General features: G+C 36.8%; 7 protein-coding genes across 7 annotated transcripts; 4 read left to right on the forward strand and 3 right to left on the reverse strand.

Moving 5' to 3' along the window:
* Nucleotides 1-515: 515 nt before the first annotated feature.
* MONOS_17650 (uncharacterized protein) lies at nucleotides 516-3,713 on the reverse strand (the record flags this gene model as incomplete). The annotated part of the gene is made up of 13 exons (XM_067870590.1): nucleotides 516-600; nucleotides 787-1,025; nucleotides 1,114-1,192; nucleotides 1,291-1,386; nucleotides 1,440-1,552; nucleotides 1,646-1,837; nucleotides 1,986-2,177; nucleotides 2,288-2,401; nucleotides 2,514-2,711; nucleotides 2,891-2,975; nucleotides 3,102-3,221; nucleotides 3,299-3,484; nucleotides 3,673-3,713. The coding sequence occupies 13 exons, from the start codon at nucleotides 3,711-3,713 to the stop codon at nucleotides 516-518; spliced, it is 1,740 nt and encodes a 579-aa protein (XP_067726113.1).
* Nucleotides 3,714-3,782: 69 nt separating this feature from the next.
* MONOS_17651 (uncharacterized protein) lies at nucleotides 3,783-4,937 on the forward strand (the record flags this gene model as incomplete). The annotated part of the gene is made up of 1 exon (XM_067870591.1): nucleotides 3,783-4,937. One exon carries the CDS (start codon nucleotides 3,783-3,785, stop codon nucleotides 4,935-4,937), a length of 1,155 nt encoding a protein of 384 aa, XP_067726114.1.
* A 4,096-nt stretch (nucleotides 4,938-9,033) lies between these two features.
* On the reverse strand, nucleotides 9,034-12,345 carry MONOS_16142 (uncharacterized protein; the record flags this gene model as incomplete). The annotated part of the gene is made up of 1 exon (XM_067869058.1): nucleotides 9,034-12,345. The coding sequence occupies one exon, from the start codon at nucleotides 12,343-12,345 to the stop codon at nucleotides 9,034-9,036; it is 3,312 nt and encodes a 1,103-aa protein (XP_067726115.1).
* A 2,116-nt stretch (nucleotides 12,346-14,461) lies between these two features.
* On the reverse strand, nucleotides 14,462-14,683 carry MONOS_17652 (uncharacterized protein; the record flags this gene model as incomplete). The annotated part of the gene is made up of 1 exon (XM_067870592.1): nucleotides 14,462-14,683. One exon carries the CDS (start codon nucleotides 14,681-14,683, stop codon nucleotides 14,462-14,464), a length of 222 nt encoding a protein of 73 aa, XP_067726116.1.
* Nucleotides 14,684-20,968: 6,285 nt separating this feature from the next.
* MONOS_11993 (uncharacterized protein) lies at nucleotides 20,969-21,241 on the forward strand (the record flags this gene model as incomplete). Its single annotated transcript, XM_067864572.1, has 1 exon — nucleotides 20,969-21,241. The coding sequence occupies one exon, from the start codon at nucleotides 20,969-20,971 to the stop codon at nucleotides 21,239-21,241; it is 273 nt and encodes a 90-aa protein (XP_067726117.1).
* A 251-nt stretch (nucleotides 21,242-21,492) lies between these two features.
* Nucleotides 21,493-23,165, forward strand: MONOS_11992 (uncharacterized protein; the record flags this gene model as incomplete). The annotated part of the gene is made up of 3 exons (XM_067864571.1): nucleotides 21,493-21,688; nucleotides 21,827-22,314; nucleotides 22,404-23,165. 3 exons carry the CDS (start codon nucleotides 21,493-21,495, stop codon nucleotides 23,163-23,165), a joined length of 1,446 nt encoding a protein of 481 aa, XP_067726118.1.
* A 68-nt stretch (nucleotides 23,166-23,233) lies between these two features.
* MONOS_11991 (uncharacterized protein) lies at nucleotides 23,234-24,346 on the forward strand (the record flags this gene model as incomplete). The annotated part of the gene is made up of 1 exon (XM_067864570.1): nucleotides 23,234-24,346. One exon carries the CDS (start codon nucleotides 23,234-23,236, stop codon nucleotides 24,344-24,346), a length of 1,113 nt encoding a protein of 370 aa, XP_067726119.1.
* Between the last annotated feature and the right edge of the window lie 932 nt (nucleotides 24,347-25,278).

Raw genomic sequence — 25,278 nt, forward strand, 5'->3', positions numbered from 1 at the left:
TAACCCTAATTCCTAACCCTAACCCCAACCCTAACCCTAACCCTAACCCTCTCCTAACCCTAACCCTAACCCTAACCCTAACCTAACCCCTAACCTAACCCTGTAACCCTAACCCTAACCTAACCCCAACCTAACCCACCCCTAACCTAACCCTAACTCCTAACCCTAACCCTAACCCTAACCTAATAATGTTTAACCCTAACCCTAACCCTAACCCTAACCTAACCTAACCCTAACCCTAACCCTAACCTAACCCCTAACCTAACCTAACCCTAACCCTAACCTAACCTAACCTAACCCTAACCCTAACCTAACCCTAACCCTAACCCTAACCTAACCCTAACTAACCTAACCCTAACCCTAACCTAACCCTAACCCTAACCCTAACCTCAACCCTAACCTAACCTAACCCTAACCTAACCAACCTAACCCTAACCCTAACCCTAACCCTAACCCTAACCCTAACCCTAACCCTAACCCTAACCCTAACCCTAACCCTAACCCTAACCCCAACCCTAACCCCTAACCCTAACCCTAACCCTAACCCTAACCCTAACCCTAACCCTAACCCTAACCCTAACCCTAACCCTAACCCTAACCCTAACCCTAACCCTAACCTAACTTAATTTCACCCTAACCTAACCCTAACCTAACCCTAACCCTAACCCTGGACAGAACCCTAACCCTAACCCTAACCCTAACCCTAACCCTAACCTAACCCTAACCCTAACCCTAACCCCTAACCCTAACCCTAACCCTAACCCTAACCCTAACCCTAACCCTAACCCTAACCTAACCCTAACCCTAACCCTAACCCTAACCCTAACCCTAACCCTAACCCTAACCCTAACCCTAACCCTAACCCTAACCCTAACCCTAACCCTAACCCTAACCCTAACCCTAACCCTAACCCTAACCCTAACCCTAACCCTAACCCTAACCCTAACCCTAACCCTAACCCTAACCCTAACCCTAACCCTAACCCTAACCCTAACCCTAACCCTAACCCTAACCCTAACCCTAACCTAACCCTAACCCTAACCCTAACCCTAACCCTAACCCTAACCCTAACCCTAACCCTAACCCTAACCCTAACCCTAACCCTAACCTAACCCTAACCCTAACCCTAACCCTAACCCTAACCCTAACCCTAACCCTAACCCTAACCCTAACCCTAACCCTAACCCTAACCCTAACCTAACCCTAACCCTAGCCTAACCCTAACCCTAACCCTAACCCTAACCCTAACCCTAACCCTAACCCTAACCCTAACCCTAACCCTAACCTAACCCTAACCTAACCCTAACCCTAACCCTAACCCTAACCCTAACCCTAACCCTAACCCTAACCCTAACCCTAACCCTAACCCTAACCCTAACCCTAACCCTAACCCTAACCCTAACCCTAACCCTAACCCTAACCCTAACCCTAACCCTAACCTAACCCTAACCCTAACCCTAACCCTAACCCTAACCCTAACCCTAACCCTAACCCTAACCCTAACCCTAACCCTAACCCTAACCCTAACCCTAACCCTAACCCTAACCCTAACCTAACCCTAACCCTAACCCTAACCCTAACCCTAACCCTAACCCTAACCCTAACCTAACCCTAACCCTAACCCTAACCCTAACCCTAACCTAACCCTAACCCTAACCCTAACCCTAACCCTAACCCTAACCCTAACCCTAACCCTAACCCTAACCCTAACCCTAACCCTAACCCTAACCCTAACCCTAACCCTAACCCTAACCCTAACCCTAACCCTAACCCTAACCCTAACCCTAACCCTAACCCTAACCCTAACCCTAACCCTAACCCTAACCCTAACCCTAACCTAACCCTAACCCTAACCCTAACCCTAACCCTAACCCTAACCCTAACCCTAACCCTAACCCTAACCCTAACCCTAACCCTAACCCTAACCCTAACCCTAACCCTAACCCTAACCCTAACCCTAACCCTAACCCTAACCCTAACCTAACCCTAACCCTAACCCTAACCCTAACCCTAACCCTAACCCTAACCCTAACCCTAACCCTAACCCTAACCCTAACCCTAACCCTAACCCTAACCCTAACCCTAACCCTAACCCTAACCCTAACCCTAACCCTAACCCTAACCCTAACCCTAACCCTAACCCTAACCCTAACCCTAACCCTAACCCTAACCCTAACCTAACCCTAACCCTAACCCTAACCCTAACCCTAACCCTAACCCTAACCCTAACCTAACCCTAACCCTAACCCTAACCCTAACCCTAACCTAACCCTAACCCTAACCTAACCCTAACCCTAACCCTAACCCTAACCCTAACCCTAACCCTAACCCTAACCCTAACCCTAACCCTAACCCTAACCCTAACCCTAACCCTAACCCTAACCCTAACCCTAACCCTAACCTAACCCTAACCCTAACCCTAACCCTAACCCTAACCCTAACCCTAACCCTAACCCTAACCCTAACCCTAACCCTAACCCTAACCCTAACCCTAACCCTAACCCTAACCTAACCCTAACCCTAACCCTAACCCTAACCCTAACCCTAACCCTAACCCTAACCCTAACCCTAACCCTAACCCTAACCCTAACCCTAACCCTAACCCTAACCCCTAACCTAACCCTAACCCTAACCCTAACCCTAACCCTAACCCTAACCCTAACCCTAACCCTAACCCTAACCCTAACCCTAACCCTAACCCTAACCCTAACCTAACCCTAACCCTAACCCTAACCCTAACCCTAACCCTAACCCTAACCCTAACCCTAACCCTAACCCTAACCCTAACCCTAACCTAACCCTAACCCTAACCCTAACCCTAACCCTAACCCTAACCTAACCTAACCTAACCCTAACCCTAACCCTAACCCTAACCCTAACCTAACCTAACCCTAACCCTAACCCTAACCCTAACCCTAACCCTAACCCTAACCCTAACCCTAACCCTAACCCTAACCCTAACCCTAACCCTAACCCTAACCTAACCCTAACCCTAACCTAACCCTAACCCTAACCCTAACCCTAACCCTAACCTAACCCTAACCCTAACCCTAACCCTAACCCTAACCCTAACCCTAACCCTAACCTAACCCTAACCTAACCCTAACCTAACCCTAACCCTAACCCTAACCCTAACCCTAACCCTAACCCTAACCCTAACCCTAACCCTAACCCTAACCCTAACCCTAACCCTAACCCTAACCCTAACCCTAACCCTAACCCTAACCCCTAACCCTAACCCTAACCCTAACCCTAACCCTAACCCTAACCCTAACCCTAACCCTAACCTAACCCTAACCCTAACCTAACCCTAACCCTAACCCTAACCCTAACCCTAACCCTAACCCTAACCCTAACCCTAACCCTAACCCTAACCCTAACCCTAACCCTAACCCTAACCCTAACCCTAACCCTAACCCTAACCCTAACCCTAACCCTAACCCTAACCCTAACCCTAACCCTAACCCTAACCCTAACCCTAACCCTAACCTAACCCTAACCCTAACCTAACCCTAACCTAACCCTAACCCTAACCCTAACCTAACCCTAACCCTAACCCTAACCCTAACCCTAACCCTAACCTAACCCTAACCTAACCCTAACCCTAACCCTAACCCTAACCCTAACCCTAACCCTAACCTAACCCTAACCTAACCCTAACCCTAACCTAACCCTAACCTAATCTCATAAATGAGTTCAACTTGGATCTTCATGAGCGCAATTCTTGGGTTTTATCTGATGAAATGAAAAAACGAAAGTTGTGGAATTTAACACGGGATGCGATGTCACAACGTCTTCGTCGTCGTGCTCAAGCTGCTGGGTACCCACACGATCTCTTCTCCTTTCATTCATTCAGAAGTGGGTTTATGTGTTCTGCGATCTTGGCTTCTGGTGTTGATGCTCATGCAAGGGATTCTGCCTATATGTACACAGCTGCCATTGCTGGCTGGGTTCCAAATTCGAAGGTTCAGAACAGATATGCAAAGCCTGCAATCACTGCCTCCATCGTTTCTTCTCGAGTTATCAAAACGAAAATTGAGAATGAAGTCATCGACATGTCTCTTGTCAACCCTGAGACATTTCACAACATCAACTTCAACCATGAAATTGAACATAACATCTGTGAGAGAACAGCAATTCAGATGGTTCGCAGAACATTCAAAGATAGAATCAATGTAGAGAAAGTGACTTCAACTTCAGAGGAAAAAACCAAAGAGAAGAGAAGGCAATACAAGCAAAGAGCTTGGAAGAATGCTTTAACTCGATACGTTGTGAGTGAAGAGGAGTTGGAAAAGGAAGCAAGTGAAATTTACACTAAACATAAAAACTATAACAATCCACAGACTCGCTTTTCGACAGTGAATAATGTTCGTGCTGATGTTGGAATTCGCCATGTCAATGAGAGAGTCTATGAAAAATGTGAAAATATTGATGATATTGTTGATGAATTACTTAGGTTTGTTGAAGATGAGGTGGATGGAACAAAAGAGATTAGAAAGTATCATAGAAAGAAGCCCTGCCCTTATGAGCACTCTTTGCACAGGGATGTTGATGATAAGGGTCACAGAAAAAGAATACCTTGGACTGATGAAGAAGATACAAAATTGTTAGAGATGAACTTTGAAAAGAAAAGGTTCGTTGAGATGGCTGCAGAGTTGCCTGGGAGGTTGCCTCGTGATTGTCGAGACAGACTCAGAAATTTGGGGGTTATTGAAGGATGGAAAGATGATAGCATGACTAAGAAAAAGATGAAGAGAAGAAAGACGATTTTGAAAGATGATATTGAAGATGATGAAGATGATGATTCTGAAGATTCTGAAGATTCTGATGATGAAGAAACTGAAGAAATTGAGGAAAAAATCAGTTTGAAAAAAGAAATGAAAAAAAGAAATACAAAAGAAAGAAAAATTGAAATTAATTATGATGATGAAAAATAAACTTTTTTATTACCTTTTGATTTGAATTTTTATTGGTTTTTGATTTTTTCTATATAGTCATTGTTTTCCGAAATATTGTATTTTTATTTGGCTTCGCCAAGTTATACCCAGTTAATTACCTTTTTATTTCTTTTTTGTTTTTTATCTTTTTTATTTAGAAAGAAATATCAAAGGTCAGATGAAATTGATGTTAATCTTTCATCAAACGACCAATATTTTTGATATTTTTCACTCTTGATATTATTCGATTTTATTGAGGTTTATTGAATGTTTTTCAATAACGCATTGATATTTTTCATAAATTTTCAGATGAAAATAAATAATCCAAATTAATTAAATTCTTTTTTTCGAACAAATTGCATGTTTTCTTGGGTTGCTTTTTCTTCAAAAAAAACTTTTCAAATAAATAATTAACTTGAAAAAAAAATCTCCGTTCACATTCATATTCAGAAATTTTCAAAGGTTCGGATGACAAAATTCACTCAATTATGAAAATTTTTGTCACAATGATATTCAAAATAGTTATATTCTTAGGTTTCACTAATTCTATTTTTCCAATGAGTATAATAACTATTAACAAAACTTCGAAAAGATAGAAGGAATATTTGGAGGTTATTTAGAAATATGTCTCAAATATTTTGATTTCAATATTTCTATTGATTTCAGCCAACATAACAAATGTTCAATAAACTGATAGAATTTTAATGGTTCTCGATGAAATAAAACTCACAAACATATTAAAAACTGATATGCCTACGATATAATTGGGCTTCATTTTCTTCCAAAGTCAAAATATTACCAGTATAAACATCATCAATCATCTTTTCTTGGGTTGCAAAACATTTTTCGTTTCAAACAACATCAGTCATTTTCACTAAAAAATCACAAAGTTTGACTGAATGATATTCAAAGGTTCTGTTGATTCAATTATCACTCTTACAAACAATCATTCATTTCGTCATGACAAATGAATAATAACATTGAAATTGTTTGGTTGCAACAACATTGATGACCCACAAAATACACGTATTTTCACTCATTTAATGATTTGAAATAAAGGCAAAATTCCATGGTTAGTTTGATCCTGATGCTATATGAACTTCTTTATATCACTTTAATGGTTGCAAACAATCAATAAGCAACCTTGACTTTCTAAAATAATATAACACTTTTGGTATCAAAACACAGAAAAATACACTTTTCCTAGGACCTCCTACAAAAGTTGAACTTTTGTGGTTAGCTACTAGAAAATCCAAATTTTTGATACTAAAAGTATGCATAATTGTCAGTTGACAAAATACATCAACCTTCATATCTCCCATAATGCACAGTTGGTCCCCTAACCCTAACCTAACCTGAACCTAGTTTCTTCATTGATAAAAATCGATGGTTATTTTGATATATAATGCTATGTAACTTGCCATACACTTATTATAGATGAGAAACATGACTAATAATCAAAATACTAATTCATAATTTCACTAATGTTTAGTATCAAATCACTCAAAAATACACTTTTCTTAGGACTTCTTACAAAAAGTGAAAATCGTAGGTTCTTGTCAAAATTTGATGTCAAAATGATACTAAAATTATGTACAACTTGATTTCACACATCATGCACAACCCATCCCTAATCTTCCATGCACAGATGATCCCCTAACCCTAACCTAACCTAACCCTAACCCTAACCCTAACCCTAACCCTAACCCTAACCCTAACCCTAACCCTAACCCTAACCCTAACCCTAACCCTAACCCTAACCCTAACCCTAACCTAACCCTAACCTAGTTTGAAAATTCTGAGTCAAATTTATAAAAATTCATTTTATCTCATTTTCTATGATAACCTGAGTGAAGAAAAGTCAATATAAGTGAATATTTTGTAATTATTCGAATTTTCTCTGTGTTTTGGAATATCACCGATAATTCACAACTAAGATGTGGGTTAAAGGATTTGGCTCAATTCCACTTCCCCATCGAGATACTGATTTTTTTATCTTTTTATAATATTCAAACAGATTGTCGAATATTCTATTATTTGATGAAAATTTCAAAAATTTTTAACACTCAAAATTTCTATTCCACGTTGATTCAAAAATGAGATGATCGAAATGTGAAAAAGTCCTTGTATCCAATATATAGAGATGACTGAAGTCCATGATGTTTGACCGATTTTTATTATTAAATGATGTGTTCACATTTTTTCAGAAAATAAAAAATGTGTTGATTATCTATTGGATATTGTCTGCTCATTATAGAACAGATATGGAACAAAATTCTTGCATTTGTGAATGTGCAATGACTTGTTTCATACTTCTCACATTATCATATCATTGTTTGTCTTCCATTTCTGTTTAAAAAAATCATTCAAATATAAAAAAGTTGAGAAAAATCTTGCGAAGCACTGATTGGAACAAAATTCATAAAGCAAATAATTTTATCCCAAATTTGAGTTGAAACAAAAGTGGGAATAGGTTGTGCTTTTCATGTTGATAGAAAATTTCAAAACATGGTGCAATTCATCATCAGAGTTGAATTACATAAAAAATCCTTCAAGAATGTGACAAAAACACATGATTATGATGATTTATCAATATTGTCAAAAACCCATAATTTTGAAAAGTTTCAGGTTTGGATAAACCTGCCGAATTTTTCCATTAACCCTAACCCAATTCAATTCCAAATTTTTTCTTTGATTTATAAATTATTTTGTGATTGAACAACAAATTAATGAATTAGCAGAAATTTCTTTGTTTTCAATTATTTGCATTTTTCAAATTAAGTTGAATGAAGTGTCGAAAATTCAAATTGATTTGCAAATTTTTGAAATGTGAGGAATATATCCCTGAATGCTCATCAAATATAACCTTCAAATTTATCTTCCAATGAAGAAAATATGCTTCAGTAATGATTATAAAAATAAGAAGTCCTGAACAATTTGTTCACCTTTTCAATCTCATTTTGAGAAAAAAAACATGTGAAAATTATAGTATGTGATGTAATTAACTGCTTCTCTTGTGACAAAGATGGAAATTTTTTTAACTTAAAAAAGCAATGAACTTTTGTTTCAACCGCAAATTTCGTTCCGTACATAATAGAAAACAATAGATAATAATCATAAAATAACCATTCTTGGTGGTGATTTTTGTATTCTCACATAACCAGCGACTTATATCAGAAAAAAGAATTTAGATGATCAAGATGTTATAAAATTAATTAATTAAAAATGTTAAAAGAGAGTTTTTCAACGAATTCAATCAATACATTTACATTTGTTATGGATTTTAATTTTAGAAATATTTTTCTTTACGTTCATGATGTTTGTAAATTTGTTTTAACTATAGAACACTGATGATTTTTCTCAATTCATTTTCCGATTTCTGAATTATTCAAAAAGAAAACATGAATGAAACATGCATTCCTAAAGTCATGGAACAACATTTTATTCATTGTAATGTTCAAAATTTTGAAATTCAACTCACTAATTGCTTGTTTTTTGAGTTTATCATTATTCCACTATAGAGATAACAGATTTCATCATTAAAATTTGGCATCTTTTGAACAAAAAGTACAGCAATTCATAAACAACATACCAACTCGAATTGAGAAACAGACATGTGTTTACAGAAAATTCGTTTCTCTAACTTTTTGTATTATTTTCAAGTTATTCATTTCAAAGTTTCATTTTCGTTAGAGATTTTCCATTTCACAAATATAAAACACTCCATTTCGTTTCATTTCACTTTTGGAATGTGAAAAAGTTAGAAATATACTTCATAATTCTTAATGTTTGAATTGAAAACCAATTCAACCTGTTTCAAGTGAACAAAACAAAAAACCTGAATGGAACGTCAATAAACGATTAAATTAAAAGATAATGAATATAACAAAACCAACTATTCATTGAAAATGTCAAAAATGAGTGATAAAATGACAGTTGTTTATAGTCGAATGCAAAAGCAAAATTAATTGACAGACTTTTTCGACTCTTGCGTAAATGACAGATGTTATTCTTGAAAAAATAACATTTGATAACCTTCAACAGGAATGTTCAATGTATCAGACATAAAGAATTCAAACGAAAATAACTGAAACATTTAGTATTCATCACCGTTTGGTTTAACGTGATCTCCATCACTTTCATCTGAAAATGCTTCGTAAAAATTATCTCCTTCTTCTTCAGCATCATCTTCAGCACTTTGAATTTGATTCGCTCCACTTTCTCGTAACAGATTGAGCCTTTTCTGCTTCTTAATTATGTTTCTTATTCTGTCGCGACATGCATTTGCAGATCTATGTAAAAGAACTTTGCTGATCTTTTCGAAATCGCAATCATTCAGTACCATCGATTCAAGAGTCTCTGTTTCTTTAGCAGACCATCTCATTCGAGATGGATTATTTGTGATGTAATTCCATTCTCTTCTTTCTCTGATCTTCTTTCTGATTTCTTTGCCAGTCACTTCCAACTTGACAGTACCATCGAGATATTCCTTTATCGTTGACAAACATTCAGTACCGATTGAAACTATATCACCTCCTTTCCGCTTCAGTTGTTCCAACACCAACTCCTTCGATTTCTGTACCCACTTTTCTGACATCCTTGCTTCTTTGTTGAACAGTTTCAGATACCTCACAGCAGCCATTCGACACAATTTGATGCAGTGAACGTATGGATAGTGAAACTTTCTGCATGCACATTTGACAACCTCCCGAACAAAAAAGTTGAATGCGTCTATTATTGAGTCCCTTTTCCACTCACTTTCATTTATAACAATATTATGAAACACTGAAGGGTCTGACAGATCTGCGCTGAATACAACATCCTCCTCAAGAACTTCTCTTGGGAAGTTCAATCTGTTTGCCACGATAGTTCCTCGAGTCGTTCTGTCAACATATTGCATTTCCACAGGTGAACCAAGTTTCCAGTTGGCAATATACGCTGCAGTCTCCAGAACATTTTCTTTCAACTCTGGGTTGTTTTCGATTTTCAACAGTGCTGAACAGATGAACCCGGAACGAAAAGAATGAAATCCAAACATTTGCTCAGGGTAGCCCGCTTGTTTCGCTCGCTTTTGCAAACGAGCCCTCATTGCACCTTTCCTCATTCCCCAAAGGAAATGAGATCCCAGTTCACCCAAATTCCAAGTGTCAAATGTTGTTAAAGATAATCCATATTGGATTACCAAATACTCCTCCAACCACCATATCACATTCAGATTGTTCTTTTCTTTGATATCACCTTCGACCGTGACACAGTGATCATCGTTCCTAATGCCCTTACCACATGCCAAATTGATTGTGACCTTGACAAATGACGAACCTCCTTTTGAAAACACTCTCACTATATCTCTCAGACGAATTCTGGAGCATGTCAAACTTCTTGCTCCCGTTGCGAGAGCAAAAAGAAACAGAGAAGCCTCTCTCGGCTTTTCCACATTCCAATCTGGAATGCAAGAAAGGATTCTATCCAAGTCCCGAACAATAAGAGGTTCTTTATGTTTTGTGACACATTGAAACTCCTCCAATTCGTCATTATCAAACATTTGATCTCTTTGAAACCGAATCTCTGCAATTGCCAATAATGCCATCTTTCTGACTTCTTGTGTGACAATTTCTTTAGTTCTATACCATGAAATATAATACAATGATGGAAGAATTGAATCTCTCAAACTTTTAATTGAATATCCAACTGCAGCTCCTAACAGTTTGATAAATCCATACACTGCATCCATGTTGAGTGGCCAAGGCTCATGTTTGAATTTTCTGCAGAAGGAAACAAACATTGCATATACCCAAGCATGTGTTTTTTTCTTATCCTTACTAATTGGTAGGCCTGTTTGCAGATAAGGTTCAAATGTTTCTTTGCTAAATGTTCGCAGCGCAACTGAAAATTTTGAAGGAGTTTGGTATCCACTTCTTGGGGAAGTGTCTACAGGATCTTCACATGCTGGTGTGTGCAAATTCAAAGGCCTCAATACATCTCCTGAAACACCATAAATATCCATATTTGTTAATGGTTCCTTCGTTTTGTCATCGAATAAAATTGACTCTTTAGATGTTCTGTTCTCGGCTTTAATTGCTTCAAAATTCTGATGAATGAGTTGCTTGTTTTCCTCTGTCATTAACACTGACTTCCTCTTCATTTTCGGACGACCAACTTTTGAATGTTGAACAGTATTATTCCTATCACTCAATTTCTTTTTCTCTTTCTTTTCATTGCACCTTTTTGATTTTGCTTTGAGTGCTCTTGATGATGATCCATCATTTGATCCAAGCGAATTCGTCAAACCAGCACATTGAACATTTTCATCCTCAGAATGTTGAAAAGAAGAATCATCATCATTTCTCTCACCATCATTCATCTTCACAATCTTTCTCCTTTCTGCCAACGAAATGCTTTCAATTTTTTCCAAACAAGCTTTTTTGCAAATCCTTTTTGGTTGAATGCGAAGAGGTGCAGTGGAAGAAAAGTTTGTTGAACTTTCAAATATATTCTCCTCCTCATTTTCTGTCGAGCTTTTTGAGCCTGTTCTGGCTTTTCTTTTCTTTCTTTTTTTATGCTTTTTGCGTGACAGATTTTGATGATTAGAAAATGAACTGAACAAAATTTTTTCTTGATGGGACATGCATTCTACTTCGTTTGCAATAAAATCAACACCTTCAATCTGCTTTTCCATTTGATGTTTATCATTAATATTAGCTAAAGAGCAATTTATTTCATTGTGAGCTGATGTTGTGTTGCATTTTTCGTTTGCATCATCTTTTTTTCTTGGTCTTCCTCTTTTCCTTTTCGTTGATGAAATGTTAGTTGTTCCAACCACTGTATCATTCAAAGCTCCTCCAGATAATTCCTCCTCCATTTCAATTTCGTGTGATGTTTCTGTTTTCTTTGTATTTCCAAACTCCTTCATTCTTTCGCAAAAATCAGTTGAACTCACACTGGCTGATGTGAGTTGAATTGTTAAACCATCATGAATAAAGTGCTCCTCCTCAAAAGATCTTTCCTCATTTGCTCCTTCCGTGCATTTTTGGTGTTCGTTGTTTGATTTTGAAGATTTGTCAGTATCATTTTGCTCCTCCACGTTAGAACAAGCATTTTCCTCCTCCAATTCTTCCTGTTTTTGCAAATTCTCCAAACAAAGTTGATCCAAATCCTCACTTTTTGAGATATACAGAGGGCGGGGATAGATGGAAACGTGATAAAACTCACGAATTGAATCGAGTGAAGGTTGAGGAGGGAGTGATTTGAAGATTGACGAATAATAGTCAATTTTTGGACAATTTGGTTCTTTCGTTAAACGAAATAACCACTCTGTCAAAGACGGAACATCATCTCCATTTTTCTCATTTTTTCTATTTTTCGAAGAAGATGGAGAAGGAGAAGGAGTGTTTGATCGAGAAGGACACATTGAAGTTAATAATCTTGGAGTTGAAGTCACATTGTCATAAATGTTGGATTGGGAAGTTTCGGAAAAGCGGAGAGGAGAAAGCGGAGGCATAATTTGAGTAGGAGAAGAAGGCGGAGTGACGAGATACGAAGAAGGAGGAGAGAAAAAGCCGGGCTGCGAAGGGGAAAGGACTGCATGCTTGCTTATTTTCAACGATTCTTCTTTCTTTTTCCGTTCGAAGCTTTTATTGAATTTATCTTTTAAAATAAATGAATATAAGATCTGTGAAATTAATGTAATGAATGGAAAAAAACAAACCTTTGGAATTCATTGCTCTTCCACTTAAAGAAAAATCAAATATAATTATTATAATAAGACTAATATAAATAACAAAAGACCACACAGGCGATCTTGGCTCTTTGTGAAATTTCGAATCATATTTTGTGAAAATTACTCAAAGAAGAAAATCTATTGTTCTTAATTGTTAAAAGGCTGAAAACAAAGTATATTAAATATACCAATTAAATGTTGGTAACTTGAAAATATATGTATAATCAAAAGAAAACAAACAAAGTGTTGAGTTTGTCGAAGATGAATCAGAATAATAATTGGATAATAAAACAATGAAAATAAGATGACATATTAATTTATAAATCATACGATATTATTATTAAAAACCAAAAGTTGCTAATTGTTTCTGTGGGTGTTTCCCTTGCAAGTTTTGATTAGAAATTTTATTGTGGTAATTTTTATGATCAAATATTTTTCATTCAAAAAAGTTTTCTATTATTTCTCAATGAAGAACTTTTTGTGAGAAATAAAAAAAAATATGAAAATTCAAAAAAATTCAAGCTTTCATTTGGACACTCTTTCAATGAACAAATATCAGCAAATGGAGCTTTTAGATGTTGGGCAACCTAGTAATGCGATTTTTGATCATCTTGACAGATTTTCTTGCGGAACACATATTTTTTCGTTAATTTTGGAATTTTTTGTTATTTCTTGGAATTTTTTACATCTTTCGAGAATATTGATTTTTGCCCATATGAGCCCCGTTGCTGGCCTGTTCACACACAGGCGTCGCCTTTGTATTCACACTTCTCATTTGAGCTTGTCATCATTTTTGTGATTATTTTTATTTGGAAAAATAAAATGATGCAGATGTTTTTGAACTATGTGAATTGGAATTTTTTTAATTTTTTTAAAAAATGAAATAAAAAATTAACCTTCGAATATATATTTTTTTTTTCCAATTCGAATTGATTAACTCATTTTTTTGTAAAAGTTCGTTTTCATTATTAAATATTTTTTTTCACGCAAAATAAATCAAAAAAATGAAACGAACCATCAAAATAAATTAGTTTTGATAACAAATAGAAATAAAAAAAATTATTTCTAAATAAAAAATTCTGAAATGAGAAAATAATAATAAAAAAAAAGAGAGATATATAAATTTTTAAATACTGCACAGATGTGTTGAATAGAGATTATTTGTTTAACTGATGAACAAATAAAAATAATAAGTTTGATTATTGTTTGAACATCAACAATTATTTATTTATTTTCTTTTTGAAATATCCGAGATAAAACAATAACTATAAATAAACAATTTTAATTTTTTCTTTGTTTCATTTCACAAATCTTCTTTTATTTTCTTTTTCACATAATTATTCATCGATCACAATCAAAACACATATATCCTCTTTTTGATCACTTTTTTCTCCTAATGCCAATAATCATCCATTTCTGCTTCGCTTTTTTTGTAATTTCACCACCGACTTCATTCACATTTGAAAAAGATAATAACAATTTGAGATCGAAAATGTGAAGATAACGATAGTGATAATTCATTGAAATGAAATTTCTTCAACTTGAACAGCCTTTAAGAACATGCGACTGCACAACACACACATACGCATTTCTCTCCTTTTGTCCTCTTTCCTCCAATCGGCCAAATTATCGAATCATCCGACTTGATCAGTGGACGACTCTCTTCTGTATCTAATATAATTTCTCTCTTCTCTCCTTTCTCACACGCCCTCTTCTGCAATGCAGGGTGCTCCTCGCACGCAGACACACCAGACACACCAGCCTCAGCTCGATGCTCCCACCTGCCACACCCCCAAAGCCAATTCGCTCATGTGACAATAAGCATAACTGGCCAGGAAGTTGAGAAAGAGGAACATGGAGTTGCTGTCTTTTTCTCATCCACAAGTGGCTCTGCTCCTTCCTTCGCGATGAAACCGTCGCCTTCCAGCAGCGCTTGCAGAACTGTTTCCATGTGAGTTATTCCTTCTGTTCCATCACTTCCTCCTCCGGCTGCTCCTTGTGCTCCTCCTTGTGCTCCACCAATTCCCATCACTATTCCATTGTTCGATGATGGTGAATGATTCGTTCCATTCACATTCCCATCTCCTCAAACTGCTCCTCCTATTCCAACATTCGCGTTCATCACACTCATCGAGCTGTACCTGCTTCCCAGATTGATCGGAATCCTTTCCAAATAACCTCTTTGCATCAGCGGACGGAAGAAACAATTTGTTTTCCACATTTCATGCGCTTGCACAATCCCTGTCGTGAAAAGTTATTCAAACAGTGAATATTCAGATGTGGAAAAACTCAGCCGCTCTTCATCAGTCAGATCGAGTCAGTTGTCGATGCTCGTCCCACCTTTGTTCCGCATCACGATCGACTGCATTGGTGCATCCACCTCGCCGATGGGTTATTTATTCCAGTAAATGCATTTCCGTTTCTTCTTCTTCTCGCTCGCTCTCAAACCCAACACGTGCTTTGATTTGAATTAGCATCTGGCATGCAATCTTCTTCACCGCGTGCTTCCCTCCTCCCAGATGCTTTCAGATGAACGAAGCTTGATGAATACACTTGCTGTGGCTGTCACATGAAAATCTATTCACACGTTCTTCTCCGGTTTCAAGATGTCCCTCGCGTGGATCTATTGAAATGGGACATATTCATTCTCATTTGTTTTCTCCTTGTTTTCCACAACTTCCATCTCCTCCATTGTTATCATTTTATCCTCCTCCTTCTCCTCCACTTGCTCCTCCACCTCCATTTCCACCCAGACCCATCCCTCCCATCTGATGCATCATCCCCTTCCTCATATTTCCTTCCTCCACTCAATACTCCACTCTCACATTAAAATTTGGAAAATTGTGTGTTTGCTAATCAATAGGATATTTTCATGTTGCTTTGCACACACACACACAAACACCTCTGTGTCTTTATATAGCAGCGGATTGGTACCTAAATTGAAAGGAAAATGCAACAGATCCAGCAGCAAGCGCATGCCAGCCTCTGTGAAGAGCAGCCCATCGTTGCGGTTGAATGTCTCGTCGGCTGGAGTGAGCTCGTGGGCAAACGTGTGGTTCAACTGGTTCAAAGACAGTTCTTTCCACAGAATCGCCTTCTCCGTGTTGTGGCGGTGCACATCCACAACAGCTGCAGAGGGAAGGATCCTCAGGCCAGTCACCACACACAATGCAGTTATCTTGCTTTTCGACTGCATTCGTCGCATTTCGCTGGTATCTTGCTCTTCTTCTTTATCCGAAAAATTAAAGAAACAGGCGGGAGCAATGCGAACTGACTGCGATGGTCTGTTGATGTCTCCAGCATCAGAAAATTTCTCCAAGCATCCACTTGTTTTTTGATTGTCTGTTTCAACCACAAATACAGAACTACATGCGTTCAACATGCGAAGAACTGGGCGAAAAAAGTATTTGATTTTTTCGTGTGTTCTTGCAAAAATGGCTCCGTTAAGCGGTCAAATTGACAGATCAGTCAATAAAGAAGAAGGGGAAGAAGAAGAGGAGGAGGATGCTGAAGAGACAAGAGATAAATACATATTGTTGTCGAGAACTCTCATCAGTTGGTTCTGAATGAATGATGGAATTGAGGTTGAACATTATTTAATTGCAGATGAACAGTAATGAGCATCATTATTGAATATACTCAAAAGTTAAATAAAATAATTTAAAACAGTTAATGAAAAGGCAAACAACACGAAACATTTCAATAAGCCTTTCTAATTTTTCTCGAAATGATATATTTATTTATATTATGTTTAATAGCTTCATTCATCTTCTTGTCATCACTTCAGTCACTTAAAAAAAGACAATATTTGATTTTTGAGTATTTTGCAAATTGATAATAAAAACAAACTTTGTCAAAAATGAACAAGAATTAATATAGTCACATTGAATAGTCTTTCTGTTTGTTTCATCAAAAATTGTCTATGTGCCAAACAAAATTACCAGTTTCTAAATAAATAGGTCAAAATTCTTATATTAATGAAAAATAACAACGATTTGTAACAAACCTTTTATACAGCTTTGTCATTACAAGTCAGACGTCCTCACATATTAAATATATAGAATGACTGAAAAAAAATAAGAAAAATCTTCGAAGACAGTGCATGGGAAACAATTCATTTCACACAACACTTCATCCCAAATAAAAAATATGTTAAAAAACAAATTATCACCAACTTTTTCCACTAACAGATTTTCAAAAAAAAGCATCAAACTTGTTTATTATTGTTATTTATTCACATTGAGCAAAATAGATCATGGTATTCTTAATGGCGCCATTAATAATAATTTGTATTTTTTATGATCAAAAATTTCAAAAATTTTTCAAAATTTTTTATTTTTGTTTCATTTAATTTGTGAATATTATTGCTTTATTAATGTAAAAAAAGTCATATGAATGTTGTTAATTAATTATTAAAACTTTTTTTTTAATGTGATATCAAAATTAATATAAATAATATTTATTAGAAATTTAAATATTTTTTTTTGAAGTATTTGAAATTTATTTTTTAATTATCAAATAATGAGAAAGCAATATGAGTTGTTAATTATTTTTTCCGCAATGAAAAAAATTTAGAAATTTTCATTAAACTTTGAATATTTTTTTTTATTGTATCTTATTTTATATTTGTTCAAAAATAGATAAACATTGTTTATTTTTTTATGTTCAATTTTTTATTGGTCAGAAATTTAACATATTTAGTTGAATTTGATTTTTATTATTTTTTTTTATTGTTTTATGAGTTCCATTTCTCATAAAAAAATTCCCATATATTGCAATTTCATTGACTGGATCGGTTTATCGACAATGTTGTCAGCTAAAAGGGTTCATAATGGATTGGAATTTAGAAGCCTGCAGAAGGATATGGTCCAACTCACAAATTTTTTTCAAAAAATGTCACTCTCTCACGCAGAAATGGTTTCATTTATGTTTTTCCAACAAACACAAGTAGGAAGGCAACTTTTCGAAAGTTTATTAAAATCATTTAATGGCGTGTCTTTCTTAAACAATGTTTTATTTATGTAATTTTTCTTTATTCAATGTTTTTTTAAATATTCTTTTTTTATTTATAAATATTTATTATTATTATTTTTTTATTTTGCAATATGAAGATCCACTGAAACGAACCATAAAATAGCTGAGTCATGTTTTCAATAGCCTCTCCTATGAATTACAAAGTGAAATGCTATTGATTCTGACAAAAGAATTCTCTCAGCAGACACTAAGCCAAGAGTTTGGGTTTGTAATAAAACCAGCGCCTTTTCGAGCATCCTTTTTCGATCAAAAGAAAGAAATTTCAACAGAAAGAACACCGCCAATGAAAAGGAAACAACGTTCTTCTCAACGTGATTCTTCAAAATCATATTTTGGATATCTTGGAGCCGAAAATGAAAAAATTGATACAATAGAAATGGATATGGAAGATTCAGAAGATTGCATTTCACTCAATTACACTCCGAAATCATCTTCATTATCACCATCAACTTCAACATTATCATCATCCTCATCTTCCTCAATCAACCCTCTCTCCTTTCCATCTCCTTTTATGTTTTCTGCTTTTCCTCCATCAGAAAAATCAATTCCATCATCTTCTTCACCTTTCCCATCATTCTCATCTCCTTCCTCCTCCTCATTCCCATCGACTTCATTTTCTTCCTCATCCTTCCCTTCTGCTTCAAATTTATCCTCTTTCCATCCTTTGAATATGGCTTCTCCATCTTCATTTAAATCTTCTTCCTCTCCATCATTTCCATCTTCTTCTTTCCCACTAACTCTTTCGAATATTCATCCTTCAACAGTTTCATCCGTATCCTCATCTGCTTCCTTTCCTGCTTCCCCCTCTTCCTCATCCTCTTTGTCTTCTTCTCTTTCTCCTTTTCCTTCCCCTTCCACTTCTCCTTCTCCTCCATCTTTCTCCTCTCCTTCCTCTCTCTCATCCTCCTCTTCCTCTTCCTCTCCTTTATTTTCATCCTCTCCTTCTCCTTCTCCTCCATCTCACTCCTCTCCTTCCTCTTCCTCCTCCTCTTCTTCTTCTTGTTCTTCTTGTTCTTGTTCTTCTTCCTCCTCCTCCCCTTCCTCTCCCTCTTTAACTTTGTCAACTTCATCACCCTTAGAGTCAGAGTTAGCAACACTCTTTCACAGCAAAAAGAAAATATCTTCAAATGAAGATGACGATATGGAATCCAATTCAAAAAACCCTTCAAGAACTGACACAGTTTATCTGATGTTTGCACCAATTGAGAGATTTATCGACTGTTTATCAATGCATGTGATGGATGGTAATGTGGGTTCAAGATCTTGTGTTTACAAATACAAAATTTCGAAAAGAGGATTGAGGAATCTGGGAAAGACTTGTTCATTCAGTTCATTATGTCAATGTTTTGCATCTCTGGATTTGGGAAGGAGCTTTTCGAGCAAAAGAAACTTGACAGATCGACAATCGCTTCAATTGGTTCTGCAATGTTTGAGTGGGTGTGATTTTCAGAAATTCTTTTGGGGAACGAAGAGAATGATTCAGATGTATGAGAATAATTTTGGACCATTGATGGAACCTAAAGGTTCTCTTTCAACATATGAAAAATTTCTGGAGTTATTGTCGGAGGAGGATGATGGTGTTATTAAAAAGTTTCAACTTCATAGTCACAAGTTTATGAAATGTCAGTCTTGTAATCAATTGACTTCAAAGCCAAGGGGAATCACGTTGGAGGTGCCAATATCAAACGCTGATATTGTTGAAGGTTTAAATTCTTATTTTTCTGTCGTGAAAGAGGAGGAGGATCAAATGAAACAGGTGTGTGGAAAATGTTCAACTGGAAGAATTGAATTGAAATGGATCAGGCTTGATGCTTTTCCCTGTGTTTTGTGTGTGTTTCATAACAATCTGACACCTTCGTCAGTCAATCCCCCTCCAACTCAACTGTTTGTTGCTGAAAAAGGAAATGGCCCTTTTGATATCTGCTTTTTTGATCCTTTGAAAGCAAAAACTTCCCTGAAATTCTTCTCTGACAATAATATGATTGCAGCAAAATATCAGCTTTGTGGAACTGTGATTCATTCAACATCAAAATTCAAAGATGGACATTTTATTGCAGTTGTGAAGGATAAAAAGCATTTGATTGAAGAGAAAAGCATTTTCTTTGAATGCGACGATGAGGTTGTTTCACTGCTAGCATTTGATAAATGGAATCAGTATTGGAAAAATTTATCATTGGAAGGATGGAAGTCAGGATTAACATTTTATCAACTTATTGAATAAATATTTATTTTTTTTGTATTTTTTTTTCATTTTTAATTAACATTTTTAATAAAAAAATACCAATAAAATATTTCTTTGAATAAAATTAATTTTTTTCACCTTTAATCAAACAATAAAAAAATCAAAACCAATTTCTGATGAAATGTTTGCATTAATAAAGCAATAATATTCACAAATTAAATGAAACAAAAATAAAAAATTTTGAAAAATTTTTGAAATTTTTGATCATAAAAAATACAAATTATTATTAATGGCGCCATTAAGAATACCATGATCTATTTTGCTCAATGTGAATAAATAACAATAATAAACAAGTTTGATGCTTTTTTTTGAAAATCTGTTAGTGGAAAAAGTTGGTGATAATTTGTTTTTTAACATATTTTTTATTTGGGATGAAGTGTTGTGTGAAATGAATTGTTTCCCATGCACTGTCTTCGAAGATTTTTCTTATTTTTTTTCAGTCATTCTATATATTTAATATGTGAGGACGTCTGACTTGTAATGACAAAGCTGTATAAAAGGTTTGTTACAAATCGTTGTTATTTTTCATTAATATAAGAATTTTGACCTATTTATTTAGAAACTGGTAATTTTGTTTGGCACATAGACAATTTTTGATGAAACAAACAGAAAGACTATTCAATGTGACTATATTAATTCTTGTTCATTTTTGACAAAGTTTGTTTTTATTATCAATTTGCAAAATACTCAAAAATCAATTATTGTATTGCTGTTTATGTGTGATTTGAAATTATTATCAAATTATCAATATTTCACTTCATTAGGAAGTGTGTCGGAAATGTGAAATGTTTCAAAACAAAAGCACCATGTAAATGATTGGAAAGTGAAGAAAAGAACTTTATAAAGTATTGGATAAGCTCTACAGGCAAAACAAGAGAGATGAAGATGAGCAGGGAGTGAAAGAAGCTAAGAAAGATTCTGACAGTGTTCCGAAGAAGTTGAGAAGAATTCGATGATGAAGACTAACGGAACATAAGCTCAGGGGATGGATGGCTGTATGAAGAGGACAATGCAGACGATGAGAATATTCTGAAGCTGATGAGCTATGAGAATGTGGTGAATGTGGGAGGAATTCTATCAGATGACGAATCAACTGACAGCTCAGAAAGCGATGTGAATGAAAAGGAAGGAGCATATGATGATGATGCGAATGACACTGAAACAAAACAAAGTGCTTCGATGAAAAAGAAAGAAAACGAAAACAACGAAGTTCAAGAAAGTGTTGAAATGCTTCAAAAGAAAGTTAATCAAACAGAATCAGATAAGAATGCAAACGCAAAAGAGTCTGATCAAAACAACAAAAAAGGCTAAACGAATAATAATGAGCCAAAAATAGAGCCTTTTTCATCGCAAAAGCAGCAATAACAACTCCCTCTCCCCCATCTTCACCTTCACTCTCTCCACAGCCTAAACAATATACTTCAGCAAGAGATGCCTTTGGAACGATACGCTTTACGCGAGTGAAGTGAATGAACTGCGGATGGAGAGGGGTTGGAAGGAGGGAGTTGATTGTGAACAGCAAAGAGATGGAGATGGGGAGATGATCTGTTGGTGCAGCTGCAATGTCGCTGTTACCTGTTGTTGTTGTTGGAGTAGGAGTGGTGATATTGGGTGAAATGGGGATGAAGAATTTCAACAGAGAAGTGACAAGGGCGATGCAAGATGAGTTTCAGAATGAGAAAGGGAAGGTGGACGATGAAGAGGCGAAGATTACGTATAATTCATTGGGATCTGATGATCAGAGAGAAAAACTGCTTTGTCTGATGAAACTGCAGGAGATACAGAAGAAGATGAGTGAGAAAGATGAGTGGGAGCGCAGGAAAATGGAGAAAGAAGAAAAAGACAAAAATCTATTTAGCAGCATCTGATGAATACAGCAACCACACATTGAGACAGGTACTCCGACCAACCAGAAGGAGAACAAAATGGCCAGCGAGGCGCAGCAAGAGGCGAAAGAAAGCAAAACGCCATTTTTGACAAGAGAGCGGAAATTGGACTGCATGTTGAATGATTTAACTAATTCTGACTTTGAAGATTTGAGCGATGAACAGGATGTGTCCTGCTACTATGTGCGTATCAAAAGCAAGGAAAATGGGCAATTTGTGTGGAAGATGAGGAAGATGCCTGTTTATGCAGCAGTCGACGCGAGGCAGACAAGAACGCGGTTGGATCTGATGAGTGCGCTGAAGAGCGGGCTAAAGTTAAGTTGGGAGGAACTGCGAAGAGGAAGCATAAGTGACACACAGAAAGGGAAGGAAAGGAACAGGGAAAGGATCACCTCTGCTGTTTCAGAAGGAGAATGGGAAAAGAACATTCATTCAGAGCAGTGTGCCTGGGAGAAGAGATGCGTTGTCGAAGCTGTTTTCTTCGCTGTCGTTCTCAAAGTTGGTATCTTTCTTCATTTCTCACAACAGAAGAAAGAACTCAGTTTCTTCTGTTGGCCCTGAAGACTTTGGATGCTCATCTCAAATAGGATCACAAAATCGACTCAGAATCACCAGCTCTTTCAACCTCTTCGCCAAGTTCGGGTGCTTCTTCTCCCGCTATTCAACCTCAGTCCATTCCTATTCGAACGAAGGAAAATGAAAAATCCGCAACTCAGCAAACTTCTTCTTCCTCATCTTCATCTTCTTCGTCATCATCTTCATCTCCTGTTTTTACCTCTGCTTCTTCTGCTTCAACTCCTCCTGCTATTCGACCGCTTGCCCTGGAAGGAGGGAAAAGTCCTTCGACTCCAAACAAATTGCACCTTTCTTCGTCTGAGCAAATCGCCTTTGATCCTTTGGATGCAGTCAACCAGGTGAAAGAACAAGCACAAAAGACAGAAACAAACAGAAAAGAGGTTTCACCAAAAGAGCAAACAGGAAATCTTCCTATTGAAAATGTGAATGAAACTGCTATTGTTCAAAAGAGTCCATTGATTTCAGATGCGTTGCTTCCGCGTTCCAGTTCAAGGCATTCGTTTCCTGTGTATCCTATTCCCTCTCAACAGCAAGCAGTCGCAAAGAAAAAGAAAGCTGCTTCAATGCTGTCACCGAAACCGCAGCGCCTGCGAAGAGAAATGTGGCTGGGTGAACTGATAAAAGAGGGGCTTGTGTATGAAGATGCTGACCAGGATGCGTGGAATGAGATGAGAGAGGCTGTGCAAAGGAGAACGAGGAAGTGTTTGAGTCTGAAAGTTACAGTGATGATGAAGAGGAGGAAGAAGAAAAGGAGAAAGAAAGTGATGAATTAACAGAGAGAACAAAAGAAGATAGACAAGATGATGAAACGAAAAAAGAAGAAGATGGTCAATTGGTAGAAATGCAATCTTCGTCTTCACACTTTCCTGATGATAATATTCAAAAACGTCATCATCATCGCCATCATCATCATCATCATCATCATCACAAAGATTTAACAGGCAGACATCATCAAAAGAATATTTGCCCAATTCACTCTTCCTCTTCATCGTCTCGTGTGATGTTCAGAAGGTGTCTTCCACTCACTCGGACACAAACAGTCATTATTTCTCAACAATCGCAGGCTGTTTCATCAACGCGACATTTCGTTCCCTCAAAAAAGATATTCGTTGTGAATGCTCTTTTGTTTGACCTGCCAAACCAATCTGTTTCTCAAACACAGCAACAGCCATATTCGTCAACATCCTCTTCGTTTTCTCCTTCTTCAATCTCTCCTTTAGCAGCCAGCTCCATTCGCCTCATGCAGCTTATGCAGCTCACACGGGGTATCAACAGAAAAGTGACAATAAACGAGACAGAGAGGCAATTTCCACAAAAGATATTAGGCGATCGTGTACTCAACTCTGCATCCACACAGCCGATTGCCCAGCGCATCCATCCAATCATTCTATGCGGAGATCTGTCTGCTCCTTTGCTCGAAGACCCCGCTCTGCGCTTCCTTCTTCAGGGAGTGGAGACACAAACACACCCATCTTTGTGTGATAGTGGTGTTGTTCCACGAGCACTGACTGCTCCATCGATGGCAAATGAGAATGTGGAGATGGCAGACACGACAGAAAAGATGAAGAGAAAAGAGGTGCTCCCGAAGAGGATTGGATGTGCTCGTGCGTTGTGGAGAAGAGAAAGAAGACTGAGACAAGAAAATGACTCTGCGATAACTTCAACTCTGCCACATTTGGATTCGCTCACCCCAACAACATCATCATCATCATCTTCTTCTTCTTCTTCGTATTCAAACAATAATCCAAAATTACTTCGATGCCGCCGTTTTGAAGAAGCAGACGGAATGTCTTTTCTTCGCGAAGAAGAAAATGAGCTGATGTTTGTTGTGTCAACAGCTATGAAGCAGCGGAGGGCAGAAATAAAGCAGAAGAATCCAACGTATTTCAGACAAATGAAGCAAAAGGAAGCAGTTGCCAGAACTGTTTTGATGGAAAAGCTGAAAAGGAAATAAATAGAACTTACTCAATTTTCTTTGAGCAAAAATCTGAAGGAAAAGATTAAAAAAAGAAAACGCAATGAAAAAGAGAGTTGTAAAGGGCATGATTCAGAGAATGAGTCTGATTCTGATTCAAAAATGAAAGATAGAATTCAAACGAAAAAGAATGAAGAACAGATAGACAAAACTTCTTCGTGTTCATTTGAAATTCAACAAGTTCACCCTATTTTCCGTCAAACTTCATTTTCTTCACCAAAGTTTCGTATTTCTGGACTGCTTGGCGATTCAAGTTATTCATTTATGCATCCCTCTTCTCAAACTAATTCATCTTCGCCTTTATCACCTTCGTTGGCTGAGACATCAAAATCACCTTGTTCTTATTCATTGTTTGACTTAACACAGTCTTCCACCTCTTCTTCTCCTTGGGACTTCAATCGAATTGCAAAGGCGTCACAGTTACCGCTTGTTCCGCACATGTTTCAACCTCTTCACAGACGCTTTCCTTCGTCTCTTTCTGATCCGCATTCACTTGTGTGGTGGATGCGCCTGATGAGCGAAATGAATTTGTAATTCAAAAACGAGAGTGATAATGATGATGACGGTGCTGATATTGAATTTGATGAAGATTCATGTTATATGGAAATAGATGATGAAAGTGATGATTGAACTGGAAAGACAATGGAACAAGAACAGCAGAGATTGAATCAAAGTAATACATTTTCCATATGCAGTCAGGGAGATAGTGCTTCATTGTGCTTGATGAACAGTCGAACAGACAGAAGAGCCAGATTAATACAAAGACGAAGGAGCAACCAGATTAATGATAATATTTATATACCACATGATTTTGATCAATCGCAACTTCATCCTTTATATCCTTTTGTATTGTCTTCATTTTCTCCTTCAACTCCTTATTTTTCATCAACCTTCTTCAACGAACAACAAAA

This window comes from Monocercomonoides exilis (assembly GCF_001643675.1).
Source record: "Monocercomonoides exilis strain PA203 chromosome Unknown scaffold26-1319188, whole genome shotgun sequence".
Taxonomy (NCBI): Eukaryota; Preaxostyla; order Oxymonadida; family Polymastigidae; genus Monocercomonoides; species Monocercomonoides exilis.